At 34.5% G+C, this 23717-nt stretch overlaps 1 protein-coding gene across 1 annotated transcript; it reads right to left on the bottom strand.

Moving 5' to 3' along the window:
* Positions 1-13798: 13798 nt before the first annotated feature.
* On the bottom strand, positions 13799-16336 carry LOC128230845 (universal stress protein in QAH/OAS sulfhydrylase 3'region-like). The gene is made up of 4 exons (XM_052943287.1): positions 16270-16336; positions 15982-16062; positions 14360-14466; positions 13799-14017 (listed from the first exon to the last, which is right to left on the bottom strand). The coding sequence occupies exons 1-4, from the start codon at positions 16334-16336 to the stop codon at positions 13799-13801; spliced, it is 474 nt and encodes a 157-aa protein (XP_052799247.1).
* Positions 16337-23717: the final 7381 nt, after the last annotated feature.

Below are 23717 nucleotides of genomic sequence, written 5' to 3'. Positions count from 1 at the left end.
TAGACTTAGCTAAAAATAGCATTTTTTATATACTTTCAAGACCCATAATCCAGGCATGCATGGGCGGATCTGGCAGGTTTTCGGAAGGAACCGAGCTCTTATGAATATCTAAATACTGTACAAGTTTCATCGAGATACAATCAAAACTGAAGACTGTATCGTGTTCACAGGCTAGCATTTTTTATACTATGAAGGCCCATAATCTAGGCATGCATGGGCGGATCTGGCTGGTTTTCAAAAGGAACCGAGCTCTAATGGATATCTAGATACTGTACAAGTTTCATTGAGATACAATCAAAACTGAAGACTGTATCCTGTTTACCAGCAATTGTTTACAGACACACTGACGCACGGACGCACATACTACGTACACATTACCATCGCATAAGTTCTTCTGGCCTTTGGCCAGTAGAGCTAAAAAATGAATATAGGTTAAAACCTTCGTTTGTATATTCAATAAATTTATAGTCATTTTTCTTTCAATAATTTTATTACTTATATAGGAATCTTAAGAATGGGTCAATAAATAAGTAAGTTATAGGCATATCAAATTTCTGCTGCTATTAATGACTATACTAAAGTTTGCCTCTTTTTGCCAACCAGTAGATAAAACTAGATAATGGTAAGCAGTACTGTATTTCTCTACTTGAGGCAATAATTTTTTTAATCTGGCAACTCAAATTGGCAGATCCCAAATAATCATGTACTATAAATAGTTCAGATTAATAAATCTGGTAAAATCTTGCAACTAAATTTTATTTAGCACAGGCATAGTTAGTTTCTATAAATTTATTTAAATTTGAATGCAAAGACAGCTGAAAGATGATACTATCCGCTCTCTATTCCATTTCCTGGGTAGAACTAGTACCCAGTGTTTATATTAAACCTGGGACCACTTGGTCAGGAATATCAGTGGCGGATCCAGGTTTCTCAGTTAGGGGGGGGGGGGCGTAACTTCTTAAATTGACTTTTGCTGGCCGCTAAGGCCCCCATGTGTTTTCATGGTAATTCAGGGGGTCGGAGGCCTTCGCGACGGCCTCAGGCTCTTAAACTATTGCATGTGTTTACTATGGAACGCCGGGGCTCAATGCTTCTTGCGAAATGCGTTATGCAAATGCTATATATAGAACAATAGTTTCATTTTCGACCAATCGAATGGCCGGGTACGGAATTACGGAAGCTCGTGTTATGTGAAATCTCAATATAGTAACACCTCCTGAATAACGGATTTCCTTCGCATTTCGCATGAAGCATTTTAAAAGCATTTAGCATCTCGAATTTTGCACAAAAATCATTTCCCAAAAAGCATTTCGCATATGGCATTACACAATCAAATTGAATCGGACGAAATATTGTGCACGTTCCGAACTGCTCCCGGCAGTGAAGGGGATGTAAGACATAGGCTACTGATACTGCTACAGAAATATTATTATCCTGTGGAAGAAACGATACTCTTTCTAACCTAACGCGTTTACAGCAATATACAGAGTTGCACATCTTGCTATTCGCAATCTAACTGACTTTCTGGCATCTTTTCCCTAGGACACCTCTTTACTTTACCGTTTCTGAATATTATATTGTATTGGTGTGTTTATATATGTTATTCTAATGAATAGACACAACAAACGTATTATTTTTCACCTCTATTACATGCAGATAAAAGTATTTTTCAAATTAATGTGATCCTTTTTTCATTTCATACAAAATGATTCTGCTCAATTTATGCTAACAACGGTGAAAAAAGTATTGAATCGAAGCTTCTCGCATTTCGCAGTTCGCAAAAAGAATTTCGCATTAAGCAATTCGCAAAAAGCATTTCGCATAAAGCATTAAGCGTTTTGCAAAAAACACTTCGCATTTCGCAAGAAGCATTGCGCCCCGGCGTTCCATAGTTTACACTGTTTTTTATAAAGCTTGAACTGCGAGAGACACTTTGTAACGTAGTAACGCCGTTAAGCTGATCGTCACCTCCCTATGGATCAAGCTTTTTCCCGCATAAATTGAAAGACCTTGGTAAAATTGAAAAGGTAATTCATACAGTTATTGGGCAAACTTTAATGTTTGTTCAGTGACACCGAGTGAAAGTGTCTGCTTTAAGCAAGTAGTCCGCTGAATTCTCGTGTATTTGATCTCTTAAGTTTATCTTGTTTCATATTACCGGATTTGGTGAAAATGTTACTGGATTGCTTAACGGTTTGGATATGGATTAGACGCCGAGTTACTCGGCGTCTGATCCGGATCCAATCTGGTTGACGACATCACTACGGTCGCTATCGGCATGCTTAGGGTTACAAACAAAACTTTATCGAAATTACCGATTTACTTCATAGATACGCATGTATTAGCATCTCGAGCAGATAGAAATTGACGCCATAGTGGGAAATTGTTTTTTATGAGTTTAAATGAATTGCCTCTCGTAAATTGTCCCTTACCGCTATAAACAGTGTTGACCCTTATCATACCTATCGCGACCATAGTAATTTTAAAGTTAACCAGCTTGGACGAACTAACTCGGCGTCTGATCTGGATCCAAGCTGTTTTACACTCAGTCAACTGTTTTACCAGTTTTCAGACGGACCAAACAAGTTTTAATGACCAAACACATGATAATTCAGCGGACTATTTCTTTGAAGGCAGGATGAGGGTTAAACCATTACAGTTTGGGAGCTATGGAAACCGGAATCGGATCTGAATCGAGCCCCCAAAAAAACGACATTACCGTGTTCAGGCTTTAAATCTAACGGCATATTTCTTCGAGCACATCCTTTGAAAATAGCAGTCGAATCAGTTCCAATTCCCAACTGTTTCCCGTAGTCTACATAGAAAAGTGTCGCCTGCTCAAAATACATGTTTCCTTTTTTTAAATTTTCATGTAGTTTGAGTGTTAAAACCTTGGATCCAAATCAAGTACATAGTTATTTGTATAGGTAACATAATCATGAAAAATCCAACCTTGATTATTCGAACTCGGATTACTCGAATTCCAGACAATTTAAATTTGTAAGCGGAACCAAAATTAAGTTTTCATTTTTTTACAATGTTTTTGTCCGATTAAGTATTCTACGTAACGTGTCGTCTGATCTGAGCAGGGTCTTAACTTATCAATGTAGACGGCATGCGGTTATTTTGAGTTGTTAACAGTGCGCAGTCAGATCATATGCCGTACATCCAAAGCAGCGTCTGATCTTATTCTAAATTTACTGCCATTCATTTCTAGTTTATTGTTTTAAGTCGCTTTATACTGACTTCTGCGAATATATTCAGAGAAGGTGAAATATTAACTCCTTTCCGGCTGATGATATAATTAATATGGAAACAGCTTGGATCCATATAAGATGACAAGCTGATATGATTCAAAGCTGTTTGACACTCCCGCCATATCAATCTTTCGAACAGATTTGTTTAGCATAAGACAGTCGCTTATAGTAATAAACTATCTACAATGATGGAACGATATGAATAATTTATACATATACTTGGAAAATTTTAGAGGGGGGGAGGGGCGCGCGCCGGGTCCGCCCCCCCCCCCCCCCCTGGAACCGCCTATGAATATAACCTGTGCTATGGCTTTTATTTCTAAGACAGAATACTGACCTATGTAGGTATTGATGAACTTGATTTTCAGCAATTCTTGATCTTCCAGACTGATTTTTTTCACCAGATCTGCCCTTTTCTTTCTTGTTTTCATTCTGAAATAGCAATGTCAATACCAATGTGAGTGTACTTATAATAGAATTTTAGCACGAGGAAAAGGACGTTATATCTATTGATTACTGGCATCAGATGTCAACGTGCTTCTCTTTGCGTAGGCTTTAGTCAGTCTATTTCGACCAAATTACGGAAATCAAATGGCAGTGTAGAGAATATAACATGAAACCTGTTAAGAGTAATATGTATCATTTTTTGTATGAAACATAGGGCTGTGTATCGCCGGACAAAAGGCGATCCAATTCGAATCACGATATTTGACCTGCGAGCCACGAATCGATTCAAGATTCACTTGGTTATAAAGCAATACATATTTTGAATGTAAATGAATAATAAAAGTATAACAAAAGCCCAATTTTTGTTTAGTTTTCATTTTTTGTCATCCTTTATATCCAACCCGAAATATTTCCAGATTTTAGAAGAATAGGATGCTGGGTCATTTCTATATAGCGCTGGATTTGATGTTTTTGTTAACGGGGATACCATGTTGACATTGAATTGCAGACGAAAATAAATGATAGCTGTACTTAAGTTTCGCATTTTATTTTATTATTGTAGATCTTGTCTTTGTAATTTCTTTAATGCCCTTTATCTTTTCATTTATTTGTATTCTTTTTGAAACATTTTATTTCCTTAAAACCTTGACAAGAAGCAATCTCCATTCGAACACAGCACACTGAATTGAATGCTAGCTCTGTATGAATTAACTTCCGGTTGCGTCAGTGTAACGTATTTCGGACATTTCGGATAAACAATGCATTATATTTTTTTAAACAACCACAATATTTGCTGGAATTGAATTAAATCATTTTGTTTTATTCTTTTATAAAATTTTGCACTTGAATCGCGATCCAGCGATCTCAGCACTGGCGAGTATTTGTGTCGAATATTTTGCTTTGACTCGCGATTACTCGGGTACTCGTTACAGCCCTAATGAAACACAGTCTTAACATGATACTATCTAAATCTTCTTTAGGGCTTAAAGAACATTAACAACAATCATCATTTAGGCTCTTTTTTCTCAAAAAGGCAGGGTGCGTCTTTTAGAGTGTGGGCACTTGGTCAGTCAATATGGTCAAGGTTTTTTTTTATGAAAAAGGGGACGGGGCCTGGGGCCTCTGAGAAGGGGGAATTTTGCGGCATTTTAGTACAAAAAGGGGGATAATGAGCATGCTATTTTTTAATTTTTAATTTTACTATCATACCTTTTATAATATTTGATTGTTAGATTACAAGTCCATCTCTCTCTTTTTTTCCTGTTCTTAAACTCTTCCACTAAACAAGCCTCAGCACTACTTTTAGTTTTTTTTATTCGGTGGGGAGATTACCACAGGCTCGCTTTCACATCGTGAAAATGCCGAAAATGGGAAATTTTACAGCTAAAAGAAAAAACTGTCTAGTGAGTAGTCTCCTGCGAATTAGGTATCCATGAACCACATTTCCAGGATACTCAGGAAGAACAAGCTGCCAGCAAAAGTAGACAGGGCAGATGTTTTTTAGGGGCTGGTTCAAATTTGTCAAAAATAAACTTAAAAGCACCTTTTTGGACCCTTAGCTCACTAGGAAGGTTTCTTTTTAATTCTTGACAATTCAACAAAACTTATTGAGCACCCTGCTGATTTCGGTTAACTGTGATTCTCAAGTATATGGCAGCAGGGCTTATTCACCTTCTTTGCTAGGGGCCGAAATAAGGCTATTTCAATTTCCCGTTTGTGCAAATTATTCTGTTTATCTTAAGTTAACATAAAAAGAATGCTGTATAATTTAAACGTTATTCGAGGACCATCTAGTCCATATATTGTTATCAATTCTTTCTCTCAAATTAGAATCAACTCTATAAAAATTAAAACTAATCCCTCTCCCTCTCTTGTCATTGAATCATGTTAAAAAAGGGAACTCACAGACATGATTTCTCCGTAAATAAAATATACATGTATGATGTGTATTAATTGGAAGTCTATACACTTAAGACATTTCAAGCTGTGGAGTGATTGTACACATTTCATAATGAAAATGTCATAATTGAAAAAAATCAGCTAGAATTAGACTCTCATGTAAGATATTATATGAGCCCGTTTTTTGTAACATGAGTTTCATATGGATACCTTGACCTGTGTTTAAAATGTGTCTTTAATCCTCAAATATGGAATTCCCCATTCGAGACATTAACGCATTTAAATTTCCTAATATGCCTCTTCACAATTAAGGGTGAAAAAGCCCTGTGGCCTTAAAAGTTAAACACCTTTTTCCCAGTGTTATATCAGTTTTCCAAACAATGGATACCAAGAATGCATAAAAAAAATTTATGTGTAGAAATAAGAAGTCCACAGGCAAAACCAAGGAGCCCATTAATCAAACAATTTATAAAGCTTGCATTTCAGCACAGAAATCAGCCAAACAAATGAATCTATTCTGTGTCTATGTACATTCAATCACATGTATTTTGTTAATAAATACAAGAGTTAGACATACAAGACAATATCCAGCATTTTTATTAATTACTAGACAAGTAGTCAAATAACTTTTTGAATATACTAGTAGCTACTAAAATGATCAGTCTATCACGGAAACAATTCTCGTTTGAGTTGAGTTTCAACTAAAAGAACAATGTAATTCTGATGCTGAATTAAGAATCGATCGTCATGTGATTACCGAGTCTCCTACTAGATATGTCATTCAAATTCAAAGAAATCTTAACAAATTGGTAATTTACTCAACAGTTATCGGCTGAGTTATCGTTGTCAGTTGAAACAATTTTACTTTTTGTATGCAGGTTACACCATAACTTTCGGTCCTTTTTGTATTCCATTGATTCAAAAGAAAGTGAAATAATTCCACTTACTTTTGAAAGGTTCTAAATGAGGTACCCAAAAGGGGTCAAATATATGTCCGACTGGTAAAGTCCAATGCAACTGGTATAGTTCTCAGATGTTCAGATGCAAGTCAAATTAAATTTGATTAAAACTAGCCTTTAAGCTGCACTCTCACAGATTGGCCATTTTAACAACTTTTTTATTTTTTGTCTTGAAAAGAGTAAATCTTTGGGTAAATATCTGCAAACCAATGATATAAGATTGCTGACAAAAGACCGTTACTAATGGTTTAAGAAAAATGCATCAAACATCTGATTTTTTGACAGCAGTCTTATATAACTGGTATCCATGGATGTTCGCAAACATTGGCTTGTTCTAAGACAAAAAAAAAAAAATTGTCAAAACGTTCAATCTGTGAAAGTGCAGCTTTAACTGGTAGAATTTTCAGGTACCTGTGGATGTGTTTTCAAGCATCTGATTGATTATCATCAAGCTCTCAATATATAAATTCCAAAATAAGGCAATATTCGCAAATACCTGACAACTGTTAATGTCTGTGAACTGCCCTGATCCTGGTAGTAATGCAACAGTCAATTGTAACCACGGCCCCCAAGGTCCGGGGATATACCGGAGATAGCCGGGGAAATAGGCCGTGTTTTTACTTTCCCGGTGGCCCCGCAGTGCTGGGTGAATGTGGTGGTTTTGTGTTTACGCCAAATATAGCGTTGAATGTGCCTTACTTAGGGTCCCTGGGGTGCGGGGGAATTTGGTGGAGATTTTACCATTAGTTTGTCCCCGCTGGGCGGAGGTTGTACCCGGGTTTTGCTGGACCGAAAGTCAAAGTCCCCGCTATTACCCGGACCTGGAGGGGCCGTGGATACAATTGACAATTGGTGCATAAGTTTACATATAAATAGCTATTTTTAAGTTTGGAAGCCAAACCAACACAAAACAAAACTTAATTTTCTGATTATGAATGAGGATTAACAGAGACCATATAATAACTGTCAATTTCATTGATTGTTTTTGCCATTTAACCATTTAATATTGTATTATTGATTTTATTCGTGCTATAAACATGTTCGACGTGTGTCCAAATTTTGACTCATCCGAAATATGGTCAAATTTATGTTTTTAGTTATTTAGCTAGTTATACAAGAGATTTCTCAAAAGAAATATCAAAGACAAATTATCCAGTACTTTTTCAGATTATTATTAATAAGAATGCAGTCTTAGTCAATTCCTTAACGTATGGTTATATTTCCAAGAAAGGTCCTACCTCGGAATGTTCGGCTTGTCCGCCATGTGTGAAAAATAAATGCAACTTCCGGTGATTTCCCGCGCATGACGTCATTGCCATATTCAATTTCTGATATGGAAGTCGAGTGTGTGTTGGAAACACACTCCACACACACAAGTAGGGGAACGAATTAACGAGGTTTTCACCATTTTTGTACAGATAGTTAGCTGTGGTTTTTGCAAGCGTTTGGCGGGGTATACGTACCGAGGTAATAGGAAAAGTACTTCGCTATTTCGGTATGTGAGTGTGTACTTTTATGAAATACCTCACTCTGTTGGGTAAACAAACGCACGCACACACAACACACACACACTTACACACACACATGCACACGCACACGCACACTTTTCTTTGGTAGCTCGTAGATCCAATCCCCTTAATTTCGGGTAATTTGTTTACTACTACAATATCAAAATATAATAATGCCGCATTATTTAACTATTCAAGAATACGTTCAGACATATAAAAGGGTTAAGCACTGACAATATTTTTACCTAACATTTGGTAACAAGTATTCCTTCGGGTCATTTTTTTATAAATGGTGTTACTTAAAATAATGTTCATGTTACGAATACCACTAATATGAACAACACCTTTTCTCACGCTAGAAAAACATCTACGCATCTGCCTAAAAATGTTCTAAAATCGTTCGAAATTATAATTAAACCAGTTTATCGTCATAACCATTCAACTTTCGCATGATGGAAGTTATTTATTGACAGTATAGAGTGTAAATAAAGCATGTTCTTGTCTGTTGTTCATGAAAGCAAAACAGATTTTAAAGGAAAAAAAAAAAAGATTTATTCCTTGAACTTTCGTAGGCATGGGAACCAATTTCCAAAGACAGTGTTAATGACTTAATGCATATGTGCAGTATTGTGTTAATGGTAATTAAACTCAGATAGAAGCAAAACGTACCATATGGACAGCAGTTATTCCATCCATCATACAAGACGTATTAATTGATCGCCAACCTTCTACTGTATGCTTATGAATGACAGAAAGGATTGAGTGGAGACGCAGAACGGAAACCTTCTACTAAATAGGATCGGTTTATCGCAATGTTTTAATGTATTTTGTCTGTTTTTATCTGTCAACATCAACATATAAACGTAGTTTTTTTCTAGATCGTTGCATTCAAAGATTAGTTGCACAGAACTGTGAATGTTAAAATATTTCCAGTGCATTGAGAGATAAACTGTTTACAAATTAATTAAATATTTCCGTAAGCATTGATGGAAATTGGTTTGAATCTATTGTAAAAAAAACATTTGCATTTCCGAATTCCGTGTGAACAAATCATTAACAGGACCGATTCGAATGATGGCTGCAAAAACGAATAATTGTTAGTGATACAGATGGCAGCGAAAATTCGGAGTATGCTTTTACTGTGAGTTTCTTCTTGTGAATTATAGAATTCTAAAACGAACCACGCTTTAAGAAAGCAAATCACGATGATGCTAATGTTCTGATGTTAAGTGCAAGCACCGGTCTTGCCTTGTCAAACTCGTCTCTCAATTTTGAAATTTATTGCGTTTGCTTATAATTTTGTGATATTTTACAGTTTACGTGGACAATGTCCATCGCCATTGCGGTCGTATCGTCCTTGTACACGTGCCTTAATACAGCAACATACTCTCTGCTTATGAGTACTATATTTCTCCGTCGGCAGAGCTGTGGCTACAAATTAAATAATATTAAATAATTAAATAGAAGTACCAATTGCCAGAGAACAATATGTATGATTATTCTATATGTGATATTTCTAGTATTTGCATTATTATTCCATTTGATACTATATCCTGCTTAGTTAATCAAACTCTGGCATTCGTATTTTCATCGCAAATAGACGTATCTTGTAGCATTTAGTATAATAACTATTTCAAGAAATGCAAATATAATCGGAAAGATATGTAGGCTGTTATTTAGGGTGACGTGAACACATTGTCCCTTTATATCGGGAAGATATGGATCAAATTTTACTGATCATCAAAACGTTTGCAATAGTTAACGTTTATCTGAATGTGCTTTCTAACGATATTGTTTAAGAAACGCCAAGTGTACACACCTAATGAGTATGCTCACATTCCCGTATTTGGCCTGTTTTAATAACAGGATAGTCTGTATCTAAACTGATGTAAGAATATGTTTGATGAAAGACATGTCTATTGCAGTTATTCAACAAAGTTTTAAAAGCAAAATGCGTGTTAATAAACTAGTTTTTGTAATCTTTAGATAATATAAAACAAAAACGAAATAATTTTGAAATGATCCACGAAATATTTCGTCCATGTCTTGGGTAAGAAGTATTTTTTTTAAATAATTTTTTACAGTACGTTTCATGTTTCATATTTGTAATATGATAAACGTCGATGTAAATTCAACCAAACAAGAAGAGAACATATCAGGGTCATTTTATCAACGCACGTACCTTACGATCATTTTACGGCCATTTTTGTTGCTATGATCACAATTTGAAATGATTTATCCTTGACCATAAGATAACCCGTTTATGATGATTTCAAAAGTGAGGATGTGCGCACAAACTGGTTTAAACGCCTAGTAAATTTATATGTTACTGACCGTTTACAGGTACCTAACAATCCTTGATAAACAAACCTAACTTTTATATAGTATATATGCACTGTACTGTTTGTCGAGTTTTGTGCTGTTGTTCGATGTTTCTATTTTTTTTGTTCTATGTCTTTGGCGTTTACCCTGTGCCATTAAACGGGGTTTATGTTTAAACGTTTGGCTATTGAGCTTGTTTCTGTAGTTTTTCACATAAGTAATTAAAAAGGAGTATATTTTTGTTTGTTTTCTAACAGATTTAATATTTGCCAAAAGGAATAGGCTACAAACTTCTTAAAACTTCTTAAATCAATCATGCACATGTTTCTGACAAAGTGCCATATTGTTTTTACGAACAGCACTGATTATATGTTGTCTTGCGGCGATGAGTGTCTCGGCGAGTGTTTATTAGCATTATCAGTGTGTTGTTGGTCTGGAGGATGGTTATAATTTAGGCTTCTTGTATTGGCCGTGTAGATTTGATTGTATCTAAAATCTTGACGAATAGAAACATTGCGTACAGAAATGTTTAACTGCCTTTGTAAAATACAATAACGCTGACATATATTATATTCGAAACGTTGTGCTACTGCGGCATTATGACAGTTGGCATAACAGGTATCATTGAAAAATAATTAAAATCCATTCTGTTTTATGCTATGCTGCTTTGCACTAGGGTCATAGGTTAACCAATATGAGGTTATCTTCTGAAACGCTTTTCCTCAGACAATCAGAGTCTACTTTCGGCCAAGTTCCGATAGCTTTGCCGCGATGAAAATGTATCTCTGGGATTTCAAAATTGTTTCGGAGATTTATTACACTTATCATTGACATCACAATTCACCTTGAAAATGTGTCTTATCCGTGCATACATTGTTTGACTATGACAACCGAATGTCTTCCAAAGCAACTAGTTCTGTTATAGCATGGTCTTAGTTTTGTCATTTTTATACTAAGCGGCATACTAATGTCAGCACAATGAAAGATTGCATTTAAACTTCTAAAACATGATACTGTGGCTTCTCATACTTGGTTTTTAACTCAAACATTAATATATAAGAATTGCACAGGATGTTGATCAATCATCAGCAAAGGTTGTATGCATGTATGAATTCGTCACCGAAAGCCCAACTTAACAAAACTCCACTAAATCCATAGCGTCAATTGTCAAAAGATCTACCGTAAACTTAAAAAAAGTGATTTGCACACGCTTATCAAAGAAACGGGATGACAGTTAAAAAGTTTGTATTATCTACGGTACGGTCCACTCTGTTAAAGCTACAGTCCAGCCTAATCGAGGACGAGTATCATTTGATCCGTGTTTCTTCTGTGGAGTGATTGACTAAGACACGCTAAGCTACAAATTTGCCCATACCAATAAGTGTTCAGTTTTACTAGACTAGTAATACATTTTCGCTTCCAAAGTTTGATTCGGCAATGTAATTGATTTTACATTATTGTGTTTTGTACGGCTACTAAATATAAAGTTGCTTCTAAGCATATACGATTTGGTGCAATTATTACACGTGCTGATTGATTGTAAAATTTAAACAGACACCTAAATTCAGTTATTGTTATATTCAAATTACAATTATTTACATATGTATGCATTTTAATTTAATAATTTATATTCCGTCTTAAACATGTATATTTGTTTTCTCCCATTTTGTAAATACGTCATTTGCATGTATTCTGGGCTTGTGGCCTAAAATTACTATTAACGACATGAAATGTTATTACAGGAAGTTTTTCACATGTTCATTCAGATACCTTATTTAAAGCGCCTAGTTTTATCGGTCGGCCACCGGCCTTTCGATTTGAAACTATACTTGGTTCTCATCTCATTTTAGCAACATCCATCATACCTTCCAGAATCCTTTTTAATTGGACAATGTTCTGTTCAAACTGTTTAGGATGTGTAGCCTTTGTCATCACCAGATTAGACGGCGGACATGTATTAACAACTCTTTGTAAATGAGATTTTTTTCTCATTTGGCCTGCGGTAAATTAGGAAATAACATCTTGATTGAACGGTATTTAGACGTTGACTTGAATAGCTGCTTTTGACACGCGACAGTGTCTAAGAGGAAAATGACTGATTGCTTGTATAAATAATAAAGGCGAACATAACATATTTGTGTTCTTCTCATAGAAACTTACCATTACGAGCCCAGCTTAACTTTAAAGTTAATCCAAATAAACGATGGCGATGATGTATTTTGCAACTCGTTGTGTTAAGATACTCTTGGTTAAAATGTGAGCCATTACGCATGTATACGTTCCGAGCCCGTGACTCTGGTTCAAAAAATTATCGGGTTATACCCGTCTTTTGACAGAATTAAAAAAAATATATACGAGAGGTGGCGTTCGTTCCGCGGCGTTGTTAGTCTTCCTGGTTTAAAGATTTTCAAAAATAAAAACTAATAAACATTATTTACTCTACTATATTGAACGATACTGATAAATTTCAGGGCAATTTAGGATAAGTCGTTTATCTTTGCATCCAAATTGAATTAGCCATCCAAATTAAATTAGTATTAATTAAATTGAGTATGGATTCTCTCAGATTCCTTCCCATTGTTCCTAGTTATCTGATTAAAGCTTATTAGCAAGGCTGCTTTGCACGATGGATTGAACGATACGAAGACACTCGCGAAACAAGGTAGAATTCGAAACGAAGCGATGTCTGTAACAGTAATACTGCATGACTAAAAAACATCTCCAATACACGTTATCGTTATGATTCTTGATGCGACGGGTCTCTGATTCTTAATAGCCTAAAATATATATTTATATAAGAAATTAAGAGAACCCTCAATTATAATATTTTACAAAATATCTGTTTTAACTGGATTCAATCGCCATACTGTTCTGTTACCACTTAAGGCCCCTCAAAAAGAGATCGGAAATCGGCAACTTACCAGTACAGTTAACAAAGCGCTTAGCACCACCCAAGTTTCTAACTTATACGGGCCTTAATTAAAATATCGCAACATATTAAAATATTCTCCAAAATTGCATAGAGACTTTGAGAGTAGTTGAGTGCACGTAATGAACATCAATTCAAATTCGTTAATTCGTTACACCAATAATGCTGATTACTTCAGCATCAATACATACAATTCTAAAGCGTTGACCCTGTGATTTATCTAGCAATGTTCCAATCAAAAGTTTGAATTACTTTATCAAATAATTTATTTTCACCGTGAAAGAGAATGAACGATATAAAAAGAAATTTAAACACCGACAATAATACCCATCGCGAAACATCAACGAATTATTAGTTCTAATAAAATCCAAAAAGTTCATTCTGGGTAAAAGTTTTGATTATATGTAATAGTTTTGTCTTTAGTGAAATCAAATGAAAGAAAACAATAAAATCTAATAGAACACACATCTTGTATTATCATTTGTCTTTTTTAATATTTGCAGTTCTATGCCTGCAGATAAGGACGGGACACGGGGCGTGGTGAAGGCAGTAGTCACTCACGCTTCCAAGGAACGTTCGGCGCACCTTACCCCGCCCCCGCGTGCCAATTATCAGCAATGTTGCGTTTTCTTCAATGGCTCCCTCTATGATCGCTTCTCCTGGTTTTCCACTTTGCTGCTTGATATGACCGTTCAACTGCGATTAGATAAAAAAAATAGCCTGAATATCAATAAAACGTCCCACCCGGATAAAATATCACTATCAGGTGGTTGGGTGAAAAATCCATAATTCGATTTTTTTTGTTGAAGTAGTTCATGCCTTTAAATAATTTGAAAAACAACATAATGTTTACAACTGCAACTGTTAGTGACATCCGTTTATTTCACATATGTTTCTTAGTTGCAAAAAAATTATTTATGCATCATTCTGTTATTTGTCTACAAGGCCACTCCCGCAAAAAAAACATTTGCGATAACAGTCGTTACACTAGTCTCTTGGCTACCTTTACTGCAACCAATATATGCATACTTTACTTACATGTTTGTCCTTCATTTTGAGCGAATATTTATCCACCAGTTCGCATATTTTTTCCTCTGTGTCACGCAGCATTTCCGATATAATGTTGGGGTCCGTCAACAATGATGCTAAAATACATGTTTGACTTTAATTTCTAAAAGGCATTATCAATTTATATAGGGGATTATCAAAGTGGTGTAAGACTTTTGCGATATTTGTCTATGAAATATCTCAAAAGACCGAATTGTCTTTCTATATAAAAATTGTAGCTTTGTGTTCGCTTGCAGACTTTGCACAGCATATCAGGCGGCTTACAAATTATATACAATTGCGTAAATTGCGACTAAGGCACGTCTTTAAACAAAAATATCAATTCTAAAAAGCGTTTTATTTATATATTCAAACACCATGCAAAATCTGAATAAATTGTCAAGTTTTGTGCTAACTTTGTCACGAAATGCTCTTTATTGTGAAACAAATGCCAATTATATGAATCGAGACACATAAATCTCCCTCTTGAGAAACATCACGCAAAATAAGTTTAGAGACAGGTTGGCCCATGAGAGAAAGCCACAGTCAACGGAGATGGTGATAATATTCGAACAAGTCGTGAATTAATTACATCTCAAAACGTGAATAAGTATGTTGGTAGTCTTAAGACCTTATGTAGGTGTTACTTTAACATAACCAGAAGCAAACAAGTATGTGGTAATTTTTGTAATGTATTTAACTTAATTTTAAAATGATATCATACAAGGGAATGAATAATTAACTTTATAAACTCACCTGGTCCAACTGTTCATAAGAGTAGCATGTTTAAAAAACATAATAAATATACTGTTTGTTAGCAATAAACAAATTTACGTGCATCAGAACATGAAAAGAGCAATTTCGGTATCGAAAATGCGTTACGTCTTCATTTTGCAGATTTTGAGAGTAGAATGACCGAGCATGACTTATATTCTCAACAGGATCTTACTAGATGTTCACGATTTGTTTCAAGAGGTGATTGATAAAAGCTTTAATCAATAGAAGCGGGCAATATAATCTGACTTGTTTATATATGGAATTGTTGTACTGAGAGCATTCATTAACTATTAATAAATCAATGTAGATATAAATAGGTTATTATATATTTACAATAGGCAAAGATTGCCCTGAATGGCATTTGATAAGTAAATGTTCATGAACAATTCGTAAACGACCACAGTTCTATACTTCATGATGAGATAAAATGTTTAACTTGCAGTGCCTTGTTTTGGTTGATGCTATTTGTAATATAAATGAAAGAAATATTCTTATCAGACCAATAACAAAGTTCGACTGTAAAGGTAAATAATATATTTAAGCCGCTGTTATCGACAATAAAAACATTACCAGTAAAAAAACAGCACTGTTACGTAAGACCCATCATTATTCTCCACTACGAAAAATGATAAATACTTATAATGTTATATTGAATATATTTTGACTAATAATTGCATTTTTTTATTGATTCTTTGAAACAATACTTCTAGCATCCTTGGAAAAGTTGTTAACGCCCAAACTGAAACTTATTTTAATAAAATAATTTTATTGAATTATATGTTCCCCTTTTAAGTTTTCATTGCCTTTTTTTCGCAATACGAGTAGCCATGACTTACACGTGGATATGATGTTGGTATATTCAGGCACGTGGACAAGTACTGTGCGGTCTCCATGGCGATGTATATTGTCTACATAAACTACAAGAAGGACACAAAAGATGAACGTCACTCATTAATAAAGTATTGTCTGGCATACGAGTCAATAAAATAGTGTTTACAATATTTAGTTGTTGTTTTTTATTCCAATATATTCGTCTTTATTGACGTATGATTCGTTTATCTAATATCCGAATGAAAAAAGTGCTATCAAACAGTAAATGTGTTATTATTCTAAGAAGAACTTACAGTCAAATGCGTATTCCGAGTGAGCACTATCGTCAATTCCAATAACAACTGTTCGCGTCGCTGCCATACTTCCTTTTAACTTTGCCTTTTTCCTTTAATAAGTGAAATAACACGACGTAAGCATTGTCTTGATGGTGGTGACTCTATCCGTTTTCCTTCGACCTTAGTGTCGGAGTATCGGTTTACTGGCTAACGACTGCTCAGTAATGACTTCTTGCCATTGACAAACGTTTTGCTAATGGAGCGCATTAGCCTTACAGACAAATAATGACATCTACGGAAAATACAAGATGTATCACGATCATAAAGGAATTGTTCCAATCGCTTTACATGTTGCAGCAAAATGATGGGTTTAAGATCAATGTCAATTCCAGACTCAGTTCGAATTCAGAGTTTAAAAGTTTTATTTTCATAACATCCAGAAGGCCATGCCATGTTGACAAATATCGTATTTCATATTTACAGGTGACAGCCAAACAAAAACAGTATTAACTGTCAGTACATAGAATACACACCAAACAATAAAGCATAACACTTAAGTAATATCAAGCAATTAAGCATAAGTTTGACATGTGTGCTTACTAGACTGTATAAGTGATACTTGTAGTTGATTTTATTTATATTTGTTTTTATTCAATACAAATATTAATAAAAATCTTTTTCAATATGATTATTACCAGAAACAAATTATATTCCGATATGTCATGCTGATAAAAATGACGTAACAAAAACATGTGTTGAAGCATATTTATCATTTTTTTCATTTATTAACTTATTTAAACAAGCGGGTAATTACCTCTTAAAACGTAGTTATTCTGATTCAGGTCAGATTTTTCACACATAATACTGAAAATGTTACTATCGCTAGATAATTTTATTTTTGATAAATAAATGACTTATCAAGTATTGAGTATTTTTATATGGCCATCGTTACGGAAATAAATTCAAAGAGAGCCTAAGTGAAATATAACATAATATTTTTAATTATTTTAATAATATTTTTAGCCTAAAAAAGTATAGTTTGCCATGCAATTGAAAGAACAAGTTATCTAATTATATACATTTTTCTAAAAATCATTTATAAATCTATTTTAACCTGCATGACTACTTTTTAACGAGCACCTTCTTTGTTTCAGGTAGGAGCAAAACGCACACACAGATCGTTAATTACTTTTATGAAACCATCTTTGAATTATTAGTTTATAGCGTTTGATTAAACCATCACTTATCAATATTTAAGTATTATGGTAACACAATGAATAGAAACAGTTGTTTAGGTAAAAGAAAGTGAGTTTTACGAATATATCATATTGCTGATATTATTACACACGTGGCATAGCTATGACTTTTTTTAAGATCTCTCACAAAACTTTAACACAAATGCACCAAATATACACAAAGATCGTATTAAGCAGCATACGTACATGTTAAATATATCAAAAAGGCATTATATACAAAGATACTAAGTTTTCTTAACATATCTTCCTGTAAGATGTCACTAACTGGATAAATTCTATGATTAATAGGTTTAGGGTTTGGTTTCGCCAATCCCATTACATTAAATCTCGGTTGAGCATGGGAAATACTTTTGTTTCATTACCTACTTCCTGGAAAAGCCATGCATCATAATTTATGTCATGTATTAAGAAATCCGACCACAAAAAAGCCCGGTATCTGACAGATTAACTTGAATATTAAATAAGATGTCTGATTACTCCATACAATTTTGTACCATTTGAAAGAGTTTTGCTCGCTTAATACTAGAAGGTGAAATGAATGACAGAAAGAACATCACACACAAAGTAACTACAGTTTACATATTTTCTTTTATCTATACTGAAATCGGACGATAATGACATATGTTGCAATCTTTCAAGGTCAATAAAACAGCAGATATTGTATATAATTACCAGAGGAAATACAGGAACCAACATCAAACATTTTTATTACCACCATGCTGGAAGCATAGGCACTCTGTCTACTTGTCGACAGATCCGCGCCATTTAAAACATATAAAGTTATTTGGTTGACATTATTAATTTTATAAAATTTGAACAGATCGTTGTTCGTGCTTATTGAATTTTGTATTATCGATGTGTCTGGGGCATATATGACTTTCTAGACCAAAGCTTTGTAAATATTCTTTCTGTGCAAATTGAGTAAAATATCTGGTTTGAATAATTATGTTTACTTTAAAATGACAAAGTAATACTCCTTGGTTATACACGGAAGGTTTCATTAACGGCGAAATTAATTTCAATTTCTTTGCACCGATAGTTTTATGAAAATCCCTTCAAAGCTCTTTTTTTAATAAATGTTTGTCTACCGGAAATTTGTCGGCCATTTTTATTATTTTGAAAATGACGTTATGGTGCACGTGCTCGACTTCATCGGGCAATTATTCCATTATCACCCTCACGTGCCGTGATAATCTCATGTGTGGAGACGATAATCGTTTTTGTGGGAACGAATTTCCATAACTAAATGTCTTTATATATAATAGCATTCGTATAACTGCAAAATTAAAACACAAGGATGTAAGCCTCTATCCTTTATCTCTAAATTTGCAACTATGCTTTTCTGGAATACAATGAAGTGAATTCAACCATATCAGCATTTTAACCATGAGCATTAAATACCTAAAGCTCAAAACAGAGTCATTATAGTATCATACAGTATTGATTCGCTCCTGTTGTATTCTGGAAATCGAAGGAAACCGTACAAAAATACTTATAAAACCATCAGAAAATGACCGTTAAAAGTTCTGTTGTTTCCCACCATTTAAAAATACTTTTGATAAACTGTAATTAAATACGTTTTGTTGTTGTTTTGTGTTTGGTTTCTCTTTATTTGGTGCGTTATGTGGTCGTAACGAGGATAGATATCATTTTCAGTTGAAAAATAAGACAATTGTCATTTCGCACTATTGCTAAAGACGAAAATGAAGGAAGACAGATATTTTAGAGAACGCTCACATATATATCATATACCAACAAGATCAAGAAGCGCTGTATGTGCTATTGTTAATCCTGTGGGGTACTGGGTTGACTTATTCAAAGAGACATATTTATTTTATAATGATAGTGAAATACGTTATAACAGCATTATATCAATCGCTCTTGTTGACGTCAACGATATAACGAGATAGTGTGACCTTGTGTTGCGAGAGAATCCCGAATGTCCGGAGGGAACCCATTTCTCCAGCAAGGTGATCACAAAAAAAACCAAACCCACATACAAATTAAAACAAATACAATCGATGAAAATACAAGCAATTCGTTCATATTGCTATATTCTATTTGTCATACTTGCACTTGACTCGACTTTGTGAACGTTATAGTGCAAGTGCATATGGCTAGATAATGCACCGTTAGAAAAAGAAAAGTGAACAACTTCATTATTAAACTAAATGAAAGCTATCTCTTTTTTAGTATTGTTGATATTGTAACTACTTACAGGCATTTCTTTATAGACAATGTTGAACCGTTTATTGCAAGCGAGACCAGTACTTTTTCTTGGAAAGAAACCTAGGACTTTGAACAGAAGTATTTAATGCACACTTCTAGTGGCAGCTGCACTCTGTTCTGCAAAAACAGAAACCATATACAGAAGGCAACAGTTATCATAAATAAACACCTGTTCGACGAAGTGTTAGTATTTTAGGATGCTCAGGAATCTGTGAAAATAAAACTTTTGAAAGTAAGAACATGAAAAGCAATTTCACACGATGAAAAAAATACGGTGCGAATGTATTTAACCTATTTATCTATTAATCTACTCACAATTATAATGGAAAACGTTTTATTCCATGGAAGCAAAAATTGTACATCAGTTATCATTAATTGGCCCATAAGCATTTTATGATAATACAGTCTTGCAAGTTGGCCATTCCACTTTAATCTTAATGTGCCATTTCGTGTTTCAATATGATACCACAATTTGATCGAACCTCAGGTAATTTCGTGCCTTAGTATGAAACCACAATATGATCGACTCTCCGGTATATGGCATGCAAACATATATTCTATGACGACTCGTCAAATACAAGCAATTCGTTCATATTGCTATATTCTATTTGTCATACTTGCACTTGACTCGAATTTGTGAACGTTATAGTGCAAGTGCATATGGCTAGATAATGCACCGTTAGAAAAAGAAAAGTGAACAACTTCATTATTAAACTAAATGAAAGCTATCTCTTTTTTAGTATTGTTGATATTGTAACTACTTACAGGCATTTCTTTATAGACAATGTTGAACCGTTTATTGCAAGCGAGACCAGTACTTTTTCTTGGAAAGAAACCTAGGACTTTGAACAGAAGTATTTAATGCACACTTCTAGTGGCAGCTGCACTCTGTTCTGCAAAAACAGAAACCATAGACAGAAGGCAACAGTTATCATAAATAAACACCTGTTCGACGAAGTGTTAGTATTTTAGGATGCTCAGGAATCTGTGAAAATAAAACTTTTGAAAGTAAGAACATGAAAAGCAATTTCACACGATGAAAAAAATACGGTGCGAATGTATTTAACCTATTTATCTATTAATCTACTCACAATTATAATGGAAAACGTTTTATTCCACGGAAGCAAAAATTGTACATCAGTTATCATTAATTGGCCCATAAGCATTTTATGATAATACAGTCTTGCAAGTTGGCCATTCCACTTTAATCTTAATGTGCCATTTCGTGTTTCAATATGATACCACAATTTGATCGAACCTCAGGTAATTTCGTGCCTTAGTATGAAACCACAATATGATCGACTCTCCGGTATATGGCATGCAAACATATATTCTATGACGACTCGTCAAATACAAGCAATTCGTTCATATTGCTATATTCTATTTGTCATACTTGCACTTGACTCGACTTTGTGAACGTTATAGTGCAAGTGCATATGGCTAGATAATGCACCGTTAGAAAAAGAAAAGTGAACAACTTCATTATTAAACTAAATGAAAGCTATCTCTTTTTTAGTATTGTTGATATTGTAACTACTTACAGGCATTTCTTTATAGACAATGTTGAACCGTTTATTGCAAGCGAGACCAGTACTTTTTCTTGGAAAGAAACCTAGGACTTTGAACAGAAGTATTTAATGCACACTTCTAGTGGCAGCTGCACTCTGTTCTGCAAAAACAGAAACCATAGACAGAAGGCAACAGTTATCATAAATAAACACCTGTTCGACGAAGTGTTAGTATTTTAGGATGCTCAGGAATCTGTGAAAATAAAACTTTTGAAAGTAAGAACATGAAAAGCAATTTCACACGATGAAAAAAATACGGTGCGAATGTATTTAACCTATTTATCTATTAATCTACTCACAATTATAATGGAAAACGTTTTATTCCATGGAAGCAAAAATTGTACATCAGTTATCATTAATTGGCCCATAAGCATTTTATGATAATACAGTCTTGCAAGTTGGCCATTCCACTTTAATCTTAATGTGCCATTTCGTGTTTCAATATGATACCACAATTTGATCGAACCTCAGGTAATTTCGTGCCTTAGTATGAAACCACAATATGATCGACTCTCCGGTATATGGCATGCAAACATATATTCTATGACGACTCGTCAGAAGAGTTAAATGCGATCCGCATAGTTTTTTATCAGGTTTCGCATGTATGGAGGGACCTAGCAATCCACTTTTTTACTTGAGAGAGAATGCACGTGTTAAGTGATCTACAGTATTCCTTGATGTACTTTGCTTTCGTAAGGAAGTATCGGAACTCTAAGGTGTACTTATAGAGGTTGATGAACTGCGATTTACATTATTTCTAGATATAGGTCGCTGACGAAGAGAGCACCTTCGAGCCACATATTGTTGCTTAATAGAGGTTGATGACACAGAAGAGCATATGCAATCTTTTTTCCTCGATAAAGGTCGCAAATATAAGAAGAGCACTTGTGATCAATAAGAGAACATTGCATTGTGGTGTCAAGGTTTGCGAATTTTAAAATTATATTTATTTTTTGTTAGAATTGCAACTAAACGTCATCAACTTTTGCTTACGTCGAGTGTATAGGAATCTCACATTGTTAGACTATATTTATATCTAGATTTTTATCCTACACATGTTTTAATAAATATTCTGAAGATTGTCCAATTCCAATTGAAATTGGAAAATTGGAAATTGGAATTTAAACATGTTTCTTATTTGAAGATGTGCTATAAACATTCAAATTAGGCCTAACACAATCTATCATAATTTATCAACTACGTGTCTGCTAACGACATGAAATAGTATGTATCCCCTTACAGTATTTCTTTCATTGCAGCAGTACTGCAGTGTCGTAGCTACATGATGGCCTTGTACGCCCGGGCCTACAACTTGTTTGAAAAATGACAAAATTTAAATGGCCACAAATACAATAAAAACAGGAAACTACTCAATCACATTGAACAACTCAAAATGTTATTTTATTCATGTTAAATAAATCGCATATTTTGAGTATCGTAGAAAAAAGAATTTCACTTAAATTAAGTAGAACGTAAACGTAACGCAGTAAACGCTTTAACTTTATTGCTAAGAAGTGAAAACAGTAAGTGTTTGCGAAACACCCACGTATGTTTTGAAAAGTGAGAGAACAAGATATCGCCCAAGTTTGTCCCCACCTCGGGGAAATAGAAGTCTTGGATGACAGGTCGAATTAAAGCTTTTGGAATCCTTATGGACTGGTGAAGGGCATTCGTTTCCAGGACGGTAAATACATATATTTAATATATTCAATACCAAGGCACACATGTCCCTAAACTTGATTCTAATATCATTAGACATAAAACAACGTGTTTCTAAAAATAGTTGTCAATGTATATAGCGCTATTAAGTTTGCTGCTCTGACACTGAGCTATTTTAGTTTGTTCAATTGTGGCCAGTGGTTTCTCTAGTGTGGTAAGTGGCATTTCATCTGCACACCAAAATATGGTGAATCGCAATCGACACAATCATGTTGAAGCACATCATTTGAAATTTGATTTTATTAGGCAATCACAACATTGCCATTAGGGGTTATACTGAAGAAAGATGCAATTTCATGGGAATTCGTCAGTGCCATCGGTGATGCTGTGATAACAACACCATGACAACGGCCAAGTATACTTCACCAGATATCCAAAATGAAATCATGTTCATCTATTTCAAGCGGCTTGTAAAGCGTGATTTTGGATATGTGTAGGAAAGCCTGAATATATGCAATGATGGCTAAAGGGTGTCAGGACTCGTCTTCAAAGCAGTCGTTGTGCATACGCAATGTGAACTAACAAGGCGGTCGGCATACACTCCGGAAAGACTTTTTTGAGTTTATTACATTCGAGTCTATCAATGGAGCAGCCATTGCTGACGAGATCATTCGAGGAATGTGGTCTAGATATGAAAGTACGCCGTCAGTGTTACGATGGTGCCAGTTATATGTAATATGGCCGAATAAGTCAA

This window comes from Mya arenaria, chromosome 4 (assembly GCF_026914265.1).
Source record: "Mya arenaria isolate MELC-2E11 chromosome 4, ASM2691426v1".
Lineage (NCBI taxonomy): Eukaryota > Metazoa > Mollusca > Bivalvia > Myida > Myidae > Mya > Mya arenaria.
This window is presented reverse-complemented; position numbering and strand designations above follow the sequence as displayed.